The sequence below is a fragment of the Pangasianodon hypophthalmus genome, chromosome 2 (assembly GCF_027358585.1).
Source record: "Pangasianodon hypophthalmus isolate fPanHyp1 chromosome 2, fPanHyp1.pri, whole genome shotgun sequence".
NCBI classification, from domain to species: Eukaryota; Metazoa; Chordata; class Actinopteri; order Siluriformes; family Pangasiidae; genus Pangasianodon; species Pangasianodon hypophthalmus.
Window position 1 is genome coordinate 9,795,553 of NC_069711.1, and position 19,489 is coordinate 9,815,041.

The 19,489-nt window shown below is 39.0% G+C and overlaps 2 protein-coding genes across 7 annotated transcripts in view; both read left to right on the top strand.

Moving 5' to 3' along the window:
* The window catches only part of nav1b (neuron navigator 1b), a 66,911-nt gene extending 60,529 nt beyond the window's left edge, over positions 1 to 6,382 (top strand). For all 4 annotated transcript variants that reach the window (XM_053232046.1, XM_053232049.1, XM_053232047.1 and 1 more), the window contains 6 exons: positions 585 to 739; positions 825 to 896; positions 1,192 to 1,388; positions 1,725 to 1,843; positions 2,441 to 2,638; positions 2,940 to 6,382. In XM_053232046.1, the coding sequence (XP_053088021.1) occupies positions 585 to 739; positions 825 to 896; positions 1,192 to 1,388; positions 1,725 to 1,843; positions 2,441 to 2,638; positions 2,940 to 3,026 (828 nt within the window). In that variant the 3' untranslated portion in view covers positions 3,027 to 6,382. The remainder of the gene's footprint in view (positions 1 to 584; positions 740 to 824; positions 897 to 1,191; positions 1,389 to 1,724; positions 1,844 to 2,440; positions 2,639 to 2,939) is intronic.
* A 432-nt stretch (positions 6,383 to 6,814) lies between these two features.
* Positions 6,815 to 19,091, top strand: mybphb (myosin binding protein Hb). Of its 3 annotated transcripts, XM_026925788.3 has the most exons (14): positions 6,815 to 7,103; positions 9,079 to 9,138; positions 9,657 to 9,719; positions 10,011 to 10,145; positions 11,310 to 11,477; positions 13,971 to 14,059; positions 14,189 to 14,384; positions 14,826 to 14,965; positions 15,353 to 15,512; positions 15,954 to 16,090; positions 16,678 to 16,864; positions 17,775 to 17,807; positions 18,624 to 18,663; positions 18,783 to 19,091. In XM_026925788.3, exons 1-12 carry the CDS (start codon positions 6,875 to 6,877, stop codon positions 17,804 to 17,806), a joined length of 1,596 nt encoding a protein of 531 aa, XP_026781589.3. In that variant the 5' UTR covers positions 6,815 to 6,874; the 3' UTR covers position 17,807; positions 18,624 to 18,663; positions 18,783 to 19,091. The 3 variants fall into 3 exon arrangements, with proteins under 3 accessions (XP_026781589.3, XP_026781597.3, XP_026781603.3); XM_026925796.3 differs by lacking the exon at positions 9,079 to 9,138; XM_026925802.3 differs by lacking the exons at positions 9,079 to 9,138; positions 9,657 to 9,719 and having other exon boundaries at positions 6,816 to 7,103.
* The last annotated feature ends 398 nt before the right edge of the window (positions 19,092 to 19,489 follow it).

The following is a 19,489-nucleotide window of genomic DNA, read 5'->3' on the forward strand; positions in this document are numbered from 1 at the left end:
TACTGGGTTCCCATGCATCCTAAAAAATCTGAGAATTTATAGTGTGATGGTGAGCTGCTAAGACACAAAGATGCATATATTAGCATATTTTCTCTTACTTCCTCCATTATCAGCTACTAATTTAACTCTATGGCAAGATAACACCAGTCTGTTTCATCTATAAAAGCAAGTCTAAAACCAATGAACTTTGAGTTTGAAAAACATATGATTTGCAGCTTACCAAAAAAGTGGGTGTGTATATATTAATAGATGTAAAATCTATTAAAAGGTATTAATACGAGGGTGAGTCAAATGAAAGTCTTAATTTTTTTATTGATTTTGCATTGTTTATTGCAAATAGATATCAAAAAAGTGCATAATTCTTCTACACAATCTCCATTTCATTCAGTGCAAGTGTTCCAGGGCTTAACAAGTGTCTGGATTCCTCTAGAAAAAAGTTCTCTAATTTCTATCATTTATATCACACTTTCATTTGACTCACCCTCAGATATATTACCTACCTACAATTTAAATATTGGGTCTACTTTCCTCAAAATATGAGCCCACCTGTAGTTCTTAATTTGAGTTCTCTTTTTTATTTCCAGGATCTCCAACTTTACCTGTCTAATCTGGCGAATCAGATTGACCGGGAGACTAGTACATCTGAAATCCCACTGGTTGTCGTGCTTGATGATGTACATGATGCTGCATCCATCAGTGAATTAGTTAATGGTGCTTTAACATGTAAATATCACAAATGGTGAGTGAATGCTACAGTTTACTCCATCTTTTTTCCATTTTTTAAAGACAAGGAAATAATAATATTTATAATATCCATTTCTTAGTCCATACATTATAGGGACCACAAATCAGCCAGTGAAGATGACCCCCAACCACAGCCTGCACCTTAGCTTCAGGTGGGTGCCAATGCTGGATCATATCTAATCAAATTATAGAAACAGAAGGCAAATAATTGAAAACCTAAAAACACTATTCAGATTTTGTTGGTGTGAATCCTGATTTTTGTGTTTATAACAAACATAAAGTGGTTATTCATCAGAAAGAATAATGGTGCTAATAACTACTGAAGCTAATGGGGGAGAATTGGCAAACACTGCTTATCATTCTGCATTGGCTTTTGTTCATGGTTAGCAAAGGTAGCATTATTGTCAAGGTCATCCTCTAAAGTTTCTCTTCCCTTTGACTTTGAAGGATGGTTATGTTCTCCAATAATGTGGAGCCAGCCAATGGCTTCCTAGTGCGCTATCTGCACAGGAAGCTAATGGAAGCAGAGGACCCCAGAAGCTTGACGAATGAGGATCTCCTGCGGGTGTTAGATTGGGTGCCCAAGCTCTGGTATCACCTCCACACTTTCCTGGAGAAGCACAGCACCTCTGACTTCCTCATTGGTAAGACTTTTAGTGATTACAAATCAGTTTTAATCACTCAGTAATACAGAAGCTTTTTAACAGGAACAGCTTTTGAAAAATCAGGCCATTAATTTCTAATTTAACATGAACGCTAAAGAATTATAGAATTTAAGCAGTTTTTCATGCATCCTAGAAGCCTGTTGCTAGTAGGCTAGTACTTTAAGATCAACTTAAAAGACACTGAAATCAAAACTTGGCTTTGTTTGTTCCATTTCACACAGTAACGTTTGACATTCTACTGAACAATACCATAGTAATTATGAAATTATTTCCATTTTACATACATGTTATTCTGTCCTTGTGTTTGGGCTGTAGGGCCGTGTTTTTTCCTGTCCTGTCCAGTGACAGTAGAGGAGTTTCGCTGTTGGTTCATTGACCTGTGGAACCACTCGATCATTCCTTACCTGCAGGAGGGAGCCAAAGATGGTATCAAGGTGCGTCAGTCTATCTTACAGACTGCCCCATAAGCCTTAAATCAGTACAGTTTTGCTTTTTAAACAATCTGTAAGCATAATGAGTGGAACATATGATCTCTAGCTTTTCAGATAGCAAATATGTCAGTAGCATCACTCTCGGTCTTACCTACACAGAGAATGTCAGTGCTTTCTTCAAGTTTTGTGTTTTAAAATTTCAAGTTTTATTGTCATGTGCATAAAGAGTGCTGTAAGCATCTCTATACAATGAAATATACAGTTGCAAAGACTAGTAAAACACAAAAGACAGTGCAAAATTATAAATGGACTCTAAACTAGTAAGCATAATATTAAACTGTAAACATTGTAAACGTTGTATGTAGCCAAAAAGTGAAACAGTTGGGGATATTGCACATATAAGGACATTGCACATAATCACAAATTTCAACAGAACATAGAGAAATAACTGACATCTGTTCAATCTGTTGTTCAATGCTATTTGAGGCTTTTTTGAGCTGATTTAGCTCATCAAAATGGCAATCTGGGTCCTCTGTAGAACATTTCTTCTATACTTTAATCATTATATGCATATGTGATCAGCGTATTCTCCTGGCACAGGCACATGGTCAGAAGGCAGTGTGGGAGGACCCAGTGGAGTGGGTGCGGGATTCTCTCCCTTGGCCCTCTGCCCAGCAGGACCAGGCCAAGCTCTTCCATCTGCCTCCACCCAGCACGGGGCCAGCCAGCCCTAGCCAAGCTGGAGACGAGCGGCCCCACAAAGAAACCCCTCCCAGCTCCATGGAGTCGGACCCACTGGTTAGTTACACCAATATTTGTCAAAACAAAACATTTCGAGAGAAGTATGTGTTTCAGTAGGGAGATATTTATAGTGGAATTGTGCAAATGGAATATGCCACAGTTTACTGTGACAGTTTTAATGCAAGCATAGATAGACTGTATTATGAACACTATTACATATAGTAGATGCTGTTCAAAATACCAACGTGCCTTCATTAGGATGGAAAGTGAGCTAATTCCTTTACTTAAACACACTAGTGCTGTGATGTTATGTCTTTCTAATCTTTCTCTCCTCGCTGTCTTTTATTTTTTATTGCAGATGGCAATGCTGCTAAAACTGCAGGAGGCAGCCAATTATATTGAATCACCAGAAAAAGAGGCAGAGCCCAAACTGCCCACGCTATGAACACAAACATATACTGAGCCTTCACGGATCTCTTTCATCTCTCCAGTGGTTCTGACAAAACTCAGAGGTCCTAATGCAAACTCCTGAAATACATCTTCATGTCATAAATGACTAAAAATGTCTGTATTCTTCTAACAGAGAACATAAGTCATTTTTCTTGGTTGGCTCACCTCGTTTTGCTTTCCTGTTTATATAATAATGTATGTACATTGCAAGAATATTTGTTATAAAACGTGTCATAAAAGCCAATAGATACTTTTAGTCACAAGCAAATAGGTACTTTTGTTACAAACAGAAATATATAATGCTTGTACCTGCAGATCATATACACTATACAGATTACATACGGCATAATCAGTATATGTTTTTCTTTTCATGAGCATTTACTGTTCCACTGCTGCCTACAGTACAACTTAAGGAAGCAGGTGTTAACTGCTAATTGCTATTATGCACAAATAGCATTCACCCCACCCTTCTAAATAGTGGAAAACAGCACATCCAATTGAGCGCCACCTTTACGTGCAGACTTCTGCAGTGATGAGTGTGCAGCAGCGCTGCTGCTGATCAAGCATGTCTGCCTGGCCATACACGTCAGTGATTGTCTACCCAAAATTTAAACTGCATGCTAAAGCCTATGATTACTATGAACCTCAAAAACACCTTGGATTTCTTACTTGTTTCTACCAGAATATCATTTCGGCAAACAAGAATGCCATAAAAAGGCAAAGTGTGCCAGCCTGTCCCCTGAAGGGGGCACTGTTCATCTCAAAATCTACATTGCCATACTACTAGCAATGTTTGGGAAGTCAGCAACAGCACTTCAACCATACATAGCAAAGAGCATAGAGAGCTTTCAAACAGATTGCAGTAGCTGAATGCTATTTCTGTAAGCTCTCTAAACAGCATAACGTTTCTTTATTCTTTTTATGTAACAGTACTGTAGTTAGATTTTATTCGGCTTTGAAATTAATCTCAGCTCAGGGGGTGGGTAATCTCAGGCATTCAGGTATGATTATTTAATATTGCTGTACTCTCGGTTAAAGGCTCTCTTGTAGCATACGGTGCAAATATCTCAAAATGCAAAAACCAAATACTCAAGTGTTCAATACCTGCTCAGTACCAGCCAGGTGTTCGGAGTAGGAGAGAAACTGCCCCTACAGATGTGCATTAAGAGCTGCTAAAAGAGAACTCCAGAAAAGCATAAGATTAAGTTTTGATTTATTTGGTGCTATCAGATATCACCCACCTCTAGGAAAATTACTATTTTCCCATGCAGTGGTCTTATATTAACAGTATAGGTGCTTTATCTCAGTAAAATAGCCTTATGGTCTCATAGCTTACAATGGTATCTTCATGAAGTAACTACCAGGCACTAACTATTCATCCAATACCTTTATCTGTCTCTTTATGCGCTCCTTTCTACTTCAAATGGCCGTGGCATGTCTTATCATTATTCTTCATGGGATATTACCATCAAAACTTATCATAAGCATATCATAACAGTATTTTTCTGGTAATGAAATTAGAGGTGAACTTGCGTGCTGCTTTATTCAGAAGAGCTGACCTTAGGCCCTGTAGTAAAAATATGAGGCATGAACTTCGATAAGCTTGGCTAGGAATGTACTGCATAAACTAGAGGATGCACAATTGCTCAAAATAAGCAGTGGTGGACCAGTAATTTCCCTCACCTTTACCAGAAAACATAAAGCATATCAATATATGCATGTTTACAGGCAAAACTGATTTGAGTGGATCAGTTGTAAAATTTGCATTATTCCAAATGGTTTCTGCATTGATATTTTATTTTGCCTTAAACACTGTATTCTGTCATTGTTCATCAATGTAAATATGTCACTGACAGAAAAGGGGGAAAAAGGGTCTTAAAATGGTCGTATAGGGTTTGTTATCTAGATCAGTAAAAAGTGCCACAAAATCCTTTAGATAGGTATTACTTATATTCACATACAGTAAGATTGTCTATTTCTGAAGTTTCTTTGCGCTGCTATTCCCAACCTGCTGTGGGAGATTTCCATTTAATTACATCCCTTAAGACTTTATTTGCCGAGCCCATGCAGTGGCTTTCTTTCCTAAAAAGAGATTGGAGGACTTCAAGTCCCTTTCGCTAATCTATATTTCATTTAAAAATGTTATACGGATAGATTGGTCTTTATTATGTAACAGTATTATTGGTAATTTACCATAAAATTGAAATCCAGCTGGGAAAATGACTTAAAATTAAGGGGCAAATCTTTTCTTCATGTGTTTTGTCTGGCTTTGATGCAACAGATGAGAAAGAAATTTCAGTTATACCTGTGCCTCATGTTTGCCCCTGTATGAAATAGGATGTTGATAACAGAAGCCACTGTGCTCTGTCTGCATCACATCTCTGGTTCATGTGCCTGTAACTGTGATGGCTGTGTTGTGTTGTGCTGTGTCTCCCTAACAGGACTATTCAACAACTTACTGTTGACTTTGACTGGTGAAGAGGGAGGATGATACATGCTGGTTTTTTATATATTTGTTCTCTCTCTCTCAGCCCCACTTACAAATGTTCTCAACTGCAGTACATCTAAGCTAGACTACCACATAAACTTTACTACCTGCCCGAGTGGTGATCATTATCGGTCATTTTATTGGAGAATTTTGAGAGCATTACATTTGTACCCTGTAGATGATTTGGATGCAAAGAAACAACAACAACAAAAAAAAACCTTGAGATTTTTCTCTGTTGGCTAATGTTATACTACAAATATCCTTTGATGTATCGGATCTGCTCAGATTACTTATTGGAGTGTACAACTCGATTTTTGTGAAGTGTGTAAGTTTGTTTTACACGAAACAGTGGGCTATGATACTAGCCCTAGGTCACAAGTTGTTGAACAGTCCACAAATTCCATGCAATGCTTGTTATTGATTCAAAATTAAAATAGTCTACTATCAAAGGTATGGTATCTAATGTAACTTGCAATGTGCAATAGATGTGCAATGGGTTTCTAAATGTTGTAAAAGCATGTCACCTTTGTGTGAAAAAGAATTTGGAAATGGTCTACCTAATGTTTGGCCATTATAATAGGATATAGCCTTCTTGTTTGTAATTTTCCCCAGATAATTGTTTAAACTAATTAATTTTCATTTTTGTACATAATATCATAATTGTATACATTGTAAATAGCCAAGTCATTTGCGACAATCATTTAGGATCAGAAAACTAGTAGAGGAATGTGGTTTGGAAAGGAGAAAGAGTTTGGAGTGGCCCTGTAAACCTGTGGGGAACTGGCATGCTTTCAGAGGTCTCTGCATAACCACAAGTCCAACCTTATTCATCTGCCATAATAAAACCACACCATGTTCTTTAACCTTGTGTATGCTGTGTTTTATCTATTCACTATAGCAGAATACTTTTTAAAAAAAATTTATAATTTTTTTTTTTTTTTTTTTTGGTTTTCACTTCTTTTTAAGTAACTTCTGTACTGAGGAAGCACTTCGTTATTTTTAGCCCAATTTAGCTTATTTATTCTGAATAAAATGTGATTAAGATTAGCTATTTTTCCTTATATAGCTCTTTTTTCCCTTGTAATCACAAAGCTCTATCCAGTGTACAGTGCATCGCATGTTTTCATTAGTCAAATAGTTTCTCTATCCGGGAGCTCCGCCTCTTTCCTGGCGCGTGAGACTCCATGCACGTGCAGCAGCCCACTGCGCGCCCCCTCATTACCGCGTGACGTAAGAGCTCGGGCAGTGGGCGGAGTCTAGTCGTGCCACGCGCGCTATATATATAAGGCCGCCCCCCTTCCGCGACGCAGTCGAAGGTGCCAAGTTAGCGTGAGGGATCTTTCCTGCGGACAATCATGCCGGCCAAGCCAGCACCCATTAAGAAAGGGGTCAAGGTGGTGAAGAAGGAGGCGCCACCGCCGAAGCCCGAGCCTGCACCCGCGCCACCTCCGGCTGAAGCTCCACCCGCCGAGGCGCCTCCAGCTGAAGCTCCACCCGCCGAGGCGCCTCCAGCTGAAGCCCCACCCGCCGAGGCCCCTGCAGCGGCTCCAGCCGAGGCTCCACCAGCGGAGGTGCCCCAAAACGGTACTGTTTAGGGTCCTGAAACCAATAACCCCAAACCCCCTCCCCTCTTACCACTGGGCTCTAAAAACACAACTTCCTTTTATTTAAAATACTTTAATGTAAAAAAAAGTGACAAAGTGGATGTAATATAGTCAGTCCTCTTTGAGCATGTTGTAGAGAACTAACCAGACTGAAGTGACATTATAAACTATTCAAGAGATGTAGTGTTAACTGGCATGAAGAAAAAAAACAACCCAGCAATTTAAAAGCTCCACAGCTGTTTGCCGGAATCCCTTTGAACACCTCTGCAGTAGCATATAAATGTTCTGAGAAACAGGATGATCATTTGCTATTTTTACTCTGCTTTGAGAAGCACTGTGAGGAATTATGGACATTGCCTTGGACATATTGGGCATCTAGAGCTCCAGAAAACAGCTGAACCCTTCTGGTGGAATGTTTTAGGGCTCAGCTTTACTGGACTGGAATCTGAAACTGAGTGAGGCTCTCGGTATTGCCCATATTTTTCTCTTCTTATGCCAAGGCATCAGTTTTATTAAGAAGAATGCAATTAAAAATTTACTTATGTACCTTATGTATGTAACTATACAGTCCTGGGCAAAAAAAAGGTGGTCAAGCCTTTAATGGTCTTAACAACAAATCATTGGTCAGGAAATTAAGCAAATAGATAAATGAAGTTAGTATGGGAAGCTTTTCTCTTTGGTTTCTTTAAATGTTTAAGCCTCGTGGCTCTTGATGAGCTGCATCAGGTGCGACAGATAACCAAATAATCACTAATCTTTTAAGAAAAATAAATCCCAGAAGATATTTTTGGAAAATTTTGTACACCCAGTCAGATATGTGTTAGCTTGAACTGTACATCAAACATTTTCATCATCCCCCCCCCAAGATTGTACAACAGTATAATTATTCATGTACAAGATCACTTAAAACACTAGTTTGTTTACAGCAAAGCTCCTGTGTTGAATTCATTCTTTATGTATATGTTTATCTGGTCCTAAATGAGACATTGTAAGTATTAATTCAGAGCTCCAACTCCTAATTTGTCCCTGGGGATTCTGACACTCTAGTCAAGCCTAGACATAAACCTAAACCCTGATCTTCAGCTCCTAGTTTATCTGTGCCATAAATACCTTCCCTCCACTTAAATACAATATATCTCTGCATTTAAAACAGTCTGTAACATTAAAATGAAAAAATCTTTTTAGTAGGCTGCTTATTCACTCAATTAACTAGATTTGATTAGTTTAATGTTGTTTTCTTGTGTGTAATCACTATTAAAATAAGCTACCTATCGAGGACTAACAGCTGGCTATTTGCTTCCAAATTCCTGTTTAAAGCAATGTTTTAATTTCCTGTTTTGTGAGTCCTCGCTTTAGTATTGGCATTTGCATTTTTATTTATGTGCATTATATTTTGCATTATGCACTTATGCTAGAAGTCCAAGCCTTTTAATGTTCAAAGCTTTTAACGTTGGCTTTTATCATATACACATTTTAAAGTAATATCTAATATTTAACAATAAGCTGCTGCTGATGGTAATAAGATGAACTCCAATTTTTTTCTTTGCCAGAATTCAACTTTTTTTGCAGGCCAGATGTTCTCAACTCCAGTCCTAGGGAGCTACTCGCCTACAGGTTTTCCATTTCTATCACGTCTTGTCCAACTCATGATGGGATAGACGATGATGAGTTGGATCACTATCCCCAGGACTGGAGTTCACAACACCTGGCCTAGACTCATGTTTCGCAGTCCGGTTTTTTGGGAGATTACAGATAGTCCGTCATTTTTGCTCTCAGCACAGACGTACCAAGTATTCAGTGTTAACAAATGTGTGAATCAGGTGTGTTAGCAGCCCATAAAGACCGGACTGGGAAACACTGTCTTATAGACTCTGTTCATTGTTGCCACTTGTCCAGCATTTAAAAGCGTTCATTTGCTTCATCTTTTTCACTGACGCTTTAATGTCTGTAATCAGCTGATGCTGCCCCTGGCCAGGAAGACGCTGCACCTGCTGAAGGAGAGGCTCCTGCTGATGGTAACATGCTATATTAGCACTGTGCTTTTCACACTGTGTGTACAGTTCAAATGCCAAATGTGTCAAATGCCAGGTTGTTCTCAGTACTAGGCCTTTGTGTGGATGCAAAAAGAAATTTGTACTCAGGGCTTGCACTGGGACCATATTTACCTCAGAGTTAGTAAATGTGCAGAAATGTTTGGTGTGTTCTGTTCTCAAACACACCTGATATAGTTAAACAGTGATATAATTGCTAGTTGTTTTGGAATAGGGATATTACCAAATTGTGCTGTATGTTGGACATACTATAGGTTATGAAACTCTACAGGCACATTTTTACTCCATTCCACATCTCAAAGCATCTGACGGTCAACATTCTCCAAACTTTGATTACCTACCATAGGTGTGTTGGGAGCTGGCCTAGGACAGAAACGTACATTGTTTAAGAAATCTCTAAGAACTCATGCACTGCCTCATTCTAAAGGAAATTCTGCTTGCTATCTGCTGCTTCTAATAAAGCCTTGCTTATTTAACAACAGCCCCTGCTGCCGAAGCTCCACCAGCTGAGGAGATCAAAGCTCCTACCCCTCCTCCTCCTGCAGGTAAATCATGTGCTTTCTGCTTCTCCACCTCATTTTTCACTACTGTGGGCCTTTCGTGTGATTTTCCTGTAGATTGGCTCCACTTAATTGCCCCAAGGTGGGAATGAATGTGTGAATGTGTGTGTGTGTGTGTGTGTGTGTGTGGTGCTTGTGGATGGATTGGCGTCCCATCCTTGTTATATTCCTACCTCATGCTTAGTATTCCTGGGATAGGCTGACCAAGATCAAGCGGTTACTGAAGATGAATAAATGAACAAACTTTGTAATTTTGAACTGTGCTTGTTCTCCCAGAGCCCACCAGCGAGCCTCTGGAGTTGGTTGTAGAGGATGTCAATGATGTTTCGGTCACTATCCAGTGGAGACCTCCTGCTACCATTGGGAGCGCTGGCTTGGATGGATACACTGTGGAATGCTGCAAGGAAGGAAGTAAGTCTCTATGTTTCTGAAATCCTTTCACACTATGGGAAGGTCTTTGAACAGTATTTGAACCCAAGACATATCAGATCAAACCCAACATATAAAATCTGGTAGAAAATCAGGATTGATGTTTTGGCGTGACTAATCTTTAAGTTACGCTACATTTGCAGTGCATAAGATTCTTAGCATATTTTAAAGACACAAGAAAGATTTTGCTGATCATTTGAAGCACCACATACCACCGCACCACCCTGAACTGCAGTGAAGAGAAAATTGTAACATACAGGTTCATTGGTTGGTCAGACTTCTCAGTTGCACCTGTCCCCAAAGTGTCACCAGCAGATTTATACCCACACCTATCTCATTGCCCTATAAGGAGTGAGGCATTTCTAGCAGTAGCACTGTCTTGGGAATGTCTTGCAGTATGCATCCTTGTAGCAGAAACAGGTTTCAGTTTTTAAAGGCAGTGGAAAAAAATAAGTGAGGATTAAAAATAGAAAATAAAACATTTTTACATTTGGCAGACACCCTTATCCAGAGCGACTTACATTTATCTCATTTATACAACTGAGCAGTTGAGGGTTAAGGCCCTTGCTCAAGGGCCAAGCAATAGCAGCTTGGCAGTGCTGAGATTTGAACATATGACCTTCTGATCAGTAGTCAAACATCTTAACCACTGAGCTGCCACTGCCCACTCAATGCATTTTTTCACTCAACGCATTTGTGATTTTTCAAATCAAAGTTTTTCAGTAGAGATATGCTAATGATGGTGAAGGTAGGTGGTGAAGGACAAAGCAGAGTAGTCATTCTGAGAATAATATTAAATATTAAACACTATATAGTGTTAAAATGTCCTTTAGTAGCATTCATGCTACGGTCAAGCATCATGTGTATGTGTAACCTGCTTGAAACCGCTACAGTAGTTTAGATTGCTTCGCACCAAATCCAGTGACAAATTCTGAAATCGTTTCTATATCCAAAGTCTGTCTCCTCAGAATTGCTCTTAGTTCTCAATAAATAAAATAGGAGGTGTTTCTTGGTCAGTTCTGCCCTGAGCTCATTATACATTGGATCTGAAAAACCAGTCTCTATTCTTGTGCATACATCCTTACATTTTCTAGCACATGAATGGAACTCCTTATCATGTTTTTTTTTTACTTGTGTTTCTTATAGCTGGTGATTGGAAGGCTGTTAATGAGGAGCTCACCATTTCCTGCCGTTATGTCATTAAGAACCAGACCACTGGTGACCGTCTCAACATCAGGGTGGTGGCTGTGAACGCTGGTGGCCGCAGCCCCCCTGCCACTTTACCTGATGCCGTCCTGGTCAGAGAAGTTGTTGGTAAGAGCAGGTTTCCTGGCCAAGAAATTATACCTGTCTACCACTGATAGGATATCAGAAGTTGAGAAGTGCTGGATATGTTCTGGTATGTTGCATAAGTGTTCTGTACATATTTCTGTAGCAGAGGCTTTCCAAAAGACATAAAACTGCCAATGTGTTTTGGGCAAAGGGCTTGTCTGCCTTGCATAAGTTCCCCAGAGTGGGTGCAGGAAAGTTTGAACTGAATGTGTAAGCCAGTGTTTGCAATGTGGCACCTGTGCAGCAAACTTTTATATTTTTTTAATAGTATTGCAGTGTTGTAAGTCAAAACACTATATGAGTTCTTATAGTTACTAGCTGTTTTTACTTAAATTAAATGTCCAGACTTCAATAACCAAGAACAAGTAGGCTACTAAACAATGCCAACTTATAAATAGAAATTATAATAAAAACCTCTATGGCTTTAAAAGATGCCTAAAAATGTTATTTTATACATTTAAATAATGGGCCTAATATTTGAATAGTTGGATTATGTTCATTCATTTGTGTTGAGGGAGTCTGTGGAATTGATTTTATAGTAGGTTTGGTTTTAAAGTAGGCCCTGGCTGCAAGATGTTTGAAACCCCTTGGCGTAAAGGTACATCTTGCTGACATGCTTGGCTCAGGCTTACTGATGGGGTTGTCTTACAAACTTGAATACATAAAATATGTTGTTAATCACTCTATGTGGATGAACGCCACCAGAAGCCAGTTTGGTGCCAGAAGGATATCTGGTTGTGTGTAAGTTTTTTCCCACCAAGTACAGAAGATTTGCACAGGAGTGTAATATGCAGTTGTGTAAGACTGGCTTTACCATGAACCTAAAGAAAGTAAGCATACATGCAGAATGGAAAGTTGAGCTATGTTGGAAGGTAATTTGATTCCAATCTACGCACTTTTTCTATGCATTACGCACATGGAAGGGTGTACAGTGGCAGGGTCTTTTCTAGCACTGATGGCACAATGGAGATTAAGCATCTTATGAATTAGCTCCACAAATAAAGATGACAATCCCAGTCACAAATCATAGGAAAATTGCTGGGAAGTGCTTTTCATTAACATGGATTACATGCGGAAGGTTTTACATGGCTTGAGCAGACTGCATTCTGGAGCGGTGTCAAGCTACTTACCCCAAGAGCGATGGTGACAAATGTGAACAGTTCATGTGAAGGGGGTGGGTAACATTCCCATGTGTTCTCACACTGTGTCCCGCTGAGGGCATCTTGGGGTAGCATTTGGCAGAGACACGGTATTTATCTGGAAACAGGCCATGGATTCAGAAAGGCGGACCACAGAAAAAGCCAGTGATACAGGTGTTCAAATAGCCGGTGATGTTTAGTGAAGGTTTTTAAAGAATTGGTTAATTTAATTACAGATACATGTGTACAGTAACACTGGCTGGCAGCAATTTGGCAACAAACACCAGTGACTCCAGTGCATATCGGTTTACAGTAAAACTTTATGGCTGCATGTGTGGTCTTGTTGGCACTATAAGTGCAAAGGTAAAGTAAGAGTGCTCCTGCTGAGATGACATTTACACAAAGCTAAGCCTTAAAAACTACAGTATCAGTGGAATCTGTTTGCCTTGATCTGTGAAATCATAACTGAAATCATTTTTTCCCCCTATATTTGCTCCTGGAGCTTAGTGTTTTGGTTACACAACGTAACTCAAGCTCTCCATCATACATCATAAGAGGGTAGGATGTGTCAGACTGGCCTATTTACAGCTGTGATGAGATGAACAGGCCTGTGGTCAGCATGTCCAACAGCCCAAAGTAGATTTGCACTACAGTTTTAAGATAAGTTAGCGATTAGTATGGCAGAGAAAAGGACTCATGTTATCATGGGCGTTTGTTTCATCTTACCGTTCTAATATGAGGTTTAATCTGATACCCGTGACTCAGCTTTTCAGTTTTTTTTTTAAAACCCAAATCACCATAAAATAATTCAGGAACAGGTGTAGCTGGATTTAAACCAATTAACATGTGCTGCTCTTGAAGCTCAAAAAGGCTAGCAGTCTAATTTTAACTCTGAAGGTCTGCACTTAAAGGCAAAGTTTAAAAACTGACATACAAATTGGTCTGAATTGCATATGTAAAGGTAGAATATCACCTTTCTGATTGATGAGTTAATAACAAATGGACAACAAATAAATAAACAGCACAAATTAAACTAATAAATAGAATATATAATTATTTTGTAGCTGCATGGTGGTGAGCTCGGGTTACTGTCTGTGTGGAGTTTTCCATGTTCTCCCCATGTTCATGTGAGTTTCCTCCGGGTTCAGCCACACTCGTGTCAATGAGTGTGTGAATGTGTATGTGCAACAGGTCCTGTGATGGACTGGTGTCCCATGCAGGGTGTGTTCCTGGCTCTGGATCCAATGCAACCATGTCCATGCTAAAGTGTTACTGAAGGTGGATGAATGAATGTATTTTCTAAGCTATATGTAATTTTGGTTCTTATCCCTTATAGATCGCCCCAAGATTCGCCTGCCACGTTTCCTGAGGCAGCGCTATGTGATTAACGTTGGAGAGAAAGTCAACCTTGTCATCCCCTTTAGTGTATGTGAGCCTTACATTTTCAGAGTTTTGTATAATAGCAAGTTCAGAAACACAGTAAGAGCTTTATAGTTGTTCCTTGCAGACTTTACAACTTGAACATTAAATTCCCGGTCGTTTTCTCCTTTGCAGGGCAAACCCCAGCCTGTTGTGACCTGGACAAAGGATGGACAGCCCCTTGACACCAAGAGAGTGAACATCCGCAACAGTGAAAGAGACAGCATCTTTTTCATCCGTGCATCTGAGCGAGCTGACTCTGGTGTCTATGAGATGTGTGTTAAAGTGGACAGCTTTGAAGACAAAGCCCAGCTGACTCTGCAGATTATTGGTGAGCTTAGAGTTTGTGGCTTAGCATCATGATCCAAGATTTAACACCAGTATATTTCCTGCCATTTATTTTCTTCTGAGATTCATAGGCTTGTTGATGGTTTGATTATGTTGTCATAGTTTGTTTCTCCAACCTGATCTCGGTAAGACATTGTAGAAAATTGATAAGGAGCATTTCAACATTTTAGTGAGAGACTTCTCACACATTAAGGTACAAGAAACATTGCAAAAGCTAAGACCACACTTTAACCCTAAGGTTAACCCTAACCCATTCCTATTTCCAATTCTGTAAATGTTTTAAGTTTACAAAATGATATAAATTTATGATGCCACATTATGTTTTTAAGCAGAATGTTAGTACTTTGTTCATGTTTGGCTCTGCTAAGGTGTTCTCATGAAATGTGTCATTTTTCAACATGATACGGTTTGTGCTGAATCACAGAACTGCCAGGTCCACCAGCAAGCGTAAAGATTGTGGACGCCTGGGGGTTCAATGTTGCTTTGGAATGGACCGAGCCGAAGGATAATGGAAACACAACTATCACTGGATACACAGTGCAGAAGGCTGACAAAAAGACTGGGGTAAGGGCTTCTCCTTATTATACATAAGTCCTCTTCTACTATTTCAGTTTTACAAGGGAATTTTTTTTAAGCTATAGGAAATATAAAATACATACTCATTCAGTCATTTATTGAGAATGTAAATTCAGAGTCTTCATTGGCTTATTTGAGTTCATTTTATTAACTCTAATCTGTAATATTAAAAGTGCTTCATCACAACTCTTGGTAAGCTGACATTTAGTTTTTTTTATCCAGTTTGCTGAGTTTTTAATCATATTTTGTGCATAAAGGACAGTCCTTTACTGCTTACTGAAATGCATTACTGGCTATTTAGGAATATTAGACTTGGCCCATATAATGCTTATCAATAATTTGTACTCATCCAGTGTTGTTGATTCCTCTCCACAGGACTGGTTCACAGTGCTGGAACACTATCACAGGCTGAATGCCACTGTCTCAGACCTGATCATGGGAAATACTTATGCTTTCAGGGTCTTCTCTGAGAACAAGTGTGGAATCAGCGAGAATGCCACTGTTACAAAGACCTCTGCCACCATCCAGAAGACAGGTAAAACCAAATGTTTCATCATGATCTGTATTTGGTAGAATATGCTAGGTCCCTCATGGGCACAGACTGACCATAGATGTTCACAGACATCCATTACTGGGCCAACATGGCATGACTTATGTGGCCCATAAAAAAAATGATATTACCCCTGGTCTATTTTTGGTCAGTTGTACTTTGATTTGTCCTACTTTTTTGTTTTATATTAAGTTTCAGAACCTTGTATATTACCACAACTGTTGACATCTCAATAAGTTGTATTAAAACAATGGTGTCCAGTTGACATCAGCCAAGATGTATTTTAAGCATCTTTGAGCTCTTTGGGAAGTTATAACTCAATAAAAAGTTGTTTAGAATGTCCAGTGGAACAGTATTGCTGCATTATTAGGATGAGGTTAAAAAAAAAGACGGACATGTCTGAATTTTGTGTTATTTTGTGATCAGGTATTGACTATAAACCACCAGACTACAAGGAACATAACTTCAGCGAGGCCCCCAAGTTCACCACCGGCATGCCAGACCGCTGCACCACTGTGGGCTACAGCACCAAGCTGCTATGCTCCGTCAGAGGATTCCCTAAGGCATGTTGGCTCACTTCAACCTCACTGCTTTAATTCAGACTAGTCTGCCTATAGGAGGACATGGCTTGAGCAAGTCAGTGCAGAAGTTAGAGGGTTGACTAGATTGACTAGAACATTGTCAAAAAGTCGGAAATTATAGATATGTGTCTATCTGTTAATATCATGTGATGTACAGGTAGCCGTAACCCACCAGTGTGTGGTAGTAAAGGTAAAATTTGAATGGCCACTGGAAGCTGGCAGCCAGCTCATCTTAGCGGATAGCAAAAGCCCTTGAGATAGAAATTAAATAGAATAAATTCACACTGGTGAGAACTGGATGAGTGGCATTGTTGCTTGTAGCCAAGAGAGGCCCCTGACAGTGATCATGCTATTTAACACCCAAGGCCTCTTACAAGTGAGTATAGCAGGAATGCACAGTAGGGCTCTTGGAACTATGTCACTTAAATTCATCCATCAACAAGCTATCAACAGATAATAATACTTTTCAGAATCATATCCTTTTAAGAGATAACAGTAAAGTTGTATCTCTGTAAGGAGTATGGACCAAATCACTTATTTTCCTTTTCATCTCCCTTTCCTCTCTGCAGCCCAAGATTCAGTGGATGAAGAACCAGATGATCATCGGTGATGACCCCAAGTACAGGCAGATAAACAACCAGGGCATCTGCAGTCTGGAGATCCGCAAGCCTGGTAACTTCGATGGTGGTGTGTACACATGCAAGGCCATCAATGAACATGGTGAGGCGGTTGTCACCTGCAAGCTGGAGGTCAAACGTAAGTAAACCAATTAAGTGTAACAGGTGTTAATAAACAATGCATGGCTTGTTTTTGCAGTGGGTTTTAGCATAGTGTCTGAGCTTAATGACTGTCTACAGCTGACAAAACAAATAGGGACCACACTCACTTTGATGGTTATTTTTGCATTAAACAAATGGAGAATTAGTCAGATTTGGTGATCTCCTATATAATATATAATAAACTGATATAAGTCATTAGGTTAAGAAATATATTATAGTTGTTACTAGCAGTTAAATACCACAATGCTGTTGAATTCTTGAATCTGAACAGCCCAGATCTGACAGTATTTCTGGAGGTAATTCAGATCACAGGTTTATATTAATTAAAGTACAGATTAAAAACCCTTTGTTATTTAACAAAGGAAAATGTATAACTATGGATATTGTGAAGCTTTCTGTAAATAGATTTATTTAACATTTATGGAAGGAGTCCCGGGTATCAGTGCTTAGTAACACGGGAAGGTCTTCAGGACAGAGCTCTGCTTCGCACATTCCGGTTTCTTGGTAACATGACAAGCTGCATTTTTGTCATTTTAACTTAATGATTAAATTGAGCGTCTTGTGCCGGTACAATTGTTTATAGATGCTATAATGTAAGTGATAACAGGAAGTAACTTGCCCCATGGATGTTCCACAACAACTCTAAACAGTTAAAAAGCACAAAATGGTGTTTGTTAATAAATAAAAAATTGCTGTGGTGTAAGAGAAGTAAAAACTTCTAGATATGGTGTCACAGGAAAATAATCCACTTCAGGTGGTAACAGTGACTCCACTTTGCATCAGGCCATATCGCACCACCCAGTCGTGGATTATTTTCCTATAACAGCATGCCCACCTGTACTCACTTCTACATAGTCTAACATAGAATGTTTTTTCTTCCCCTACAGAAGCACTGATTCCTGATGCTGATAAGAAATAAGGTAAAGAGCCATGTTCATGTTGGTCAGTGTCTGTAGTGTGGCTCAGATTAATGTTTGTTCCTTACCCCAGCACATAATATCTCACATAAATGATTAGATATACTCTATTTCTTGTCACTTTGTCACTAAATGTGATAGTGAATCCCGATCAATTCCTCTTCCACTGTGAGCATTTTTTATAATTATTACTCAAGATCCTCAAGGGTCTAATATTTGCCTGGCCATAATAGGCCGAGGTGTTCCAGATAAGCAATTTAGAGTCCTAAGGACTTTACATCTATTTGGGTCTTGACAACTGTCTCCCTTGACCCCATCCCCCATGTGCCGACCTTATATGGTGGGTGCTAAATTTGGATTGCACAGTCTCTGCCGCTGCAAGGTTCAGAGTTCTACTGCTATGTAAATTAAATCTGGTGTGGCTCCATATGTGTACAACAGGGAAGGAAATCACATTTCCCTGATTCAGCACCCAGCTCCCCATTAGGCCCCAGGGAGCCAGCCATCACTCGCTGGAAGCTCTTACACTAATAAACTCTTCTGCCTACATTCACGGCATGAAAAATAAATTCTCTGTGAGGGAGGAATCACATTTGTTAGGTTCGTGGAGTGAATATTGTGTTGTAATAATGTTAATGTGTATGAAATTGCTTTAAGAGAAAGAAAGAAAGAAAGTTAGTTTTGATAATGTTTCATTTATAGCTGTTGAACCAAACAAAGGTAAACCCCACCACAATTTATGTTGCTTCAGCTGTCATAATTATTGCTAGAGGCCATTTACACCTGTTTGTTTAACATTTCTGCCTACATTTGTTCCAGTCCTAAATTAGAAGCATCAGGATCACAATTTGCTCAAAAGGTAAAGCCACACGTTTGTGCTCACTCTGTCTATAGAGCGTCATGTCAAATATAACACATGTAATATGATGATTTGTTGTCAAATGTGATCTGATATGAGGTTTTCATTCCTTTTTTTAGGATTTTGAAGACACCGGTTGCTGACGCAAAAAAAAAAAAAATGTAATGAACTGTACATATAAAAGAAATAACCAGTCTTTTTCTTGTGTAACACTTCGACTCACAAATAGAGCACATCTATTATATAGGTACATCATTGACTGCCTATGGTTGAGACAACTGTTTATTTGTTTCTATTTATGTATGTATCTTCTGATACCTGGCACTGTCCTTATGTTTAAGACTGATCAAGTTTTTGCCTGTTAAAGGGATCATCTGCAGAAAAAGGGAAACGTTTCAGTGTTTATTAAAAATAAATTCATGCCTTCAGTTTGTTCTCATTGGTTATTTTTCTTCAATTATGATTACAGATAAGAGGTGTTCATCTGTATTACTCATTAATATGAGCCAGCGGTACAGTTAAGGCTAAATCTGTGGCGTCGCTGTGACGTATAGCCAGGGGTCAGAGATTTTATTATTTTTTAATGACATCATGGTGACCATTATCAAACTACTATTGTAATAGTTGTTACAGTTATTATTTAGTTATTATGAGCCTAAGTGACTGGCTGTTTGATATGAACGGTTTTAAAATTATGCCTGTAACAAGTTATGTGTCTTATAGGAAGTTATATTTCTGGTCTAAAGCTCACTAAATTAATAACATATTAATTTAAAATTGAATCTAACAGAAATTTTAATGAATCTAGGAAAAGTGGTGTTACGAT

Coding starts and splice junctions, on each gene's coding strand:
- mybphb (XM_026925788.3), top strand. CDS start 6,875: ATGCCGGCCAAGCCAGCACCCATTAAGAAAGGGGTCAAGGTGGTGAAG. Junction 9,139..9,656: donor AGGAGAGGCTCCTGCTGATG/GTAACATGCTAT, acceptor ATTTAACAACAG/CCCCTGCTGCCGAAGCTCCA. Junction 11,478..13,970: donor CCTGGTCAGAGAAGTTGTTG/GTAAGAGCAGGT, acceptor TATCCCTTATAG/ATCGCCCCAAGATTCGCCTG.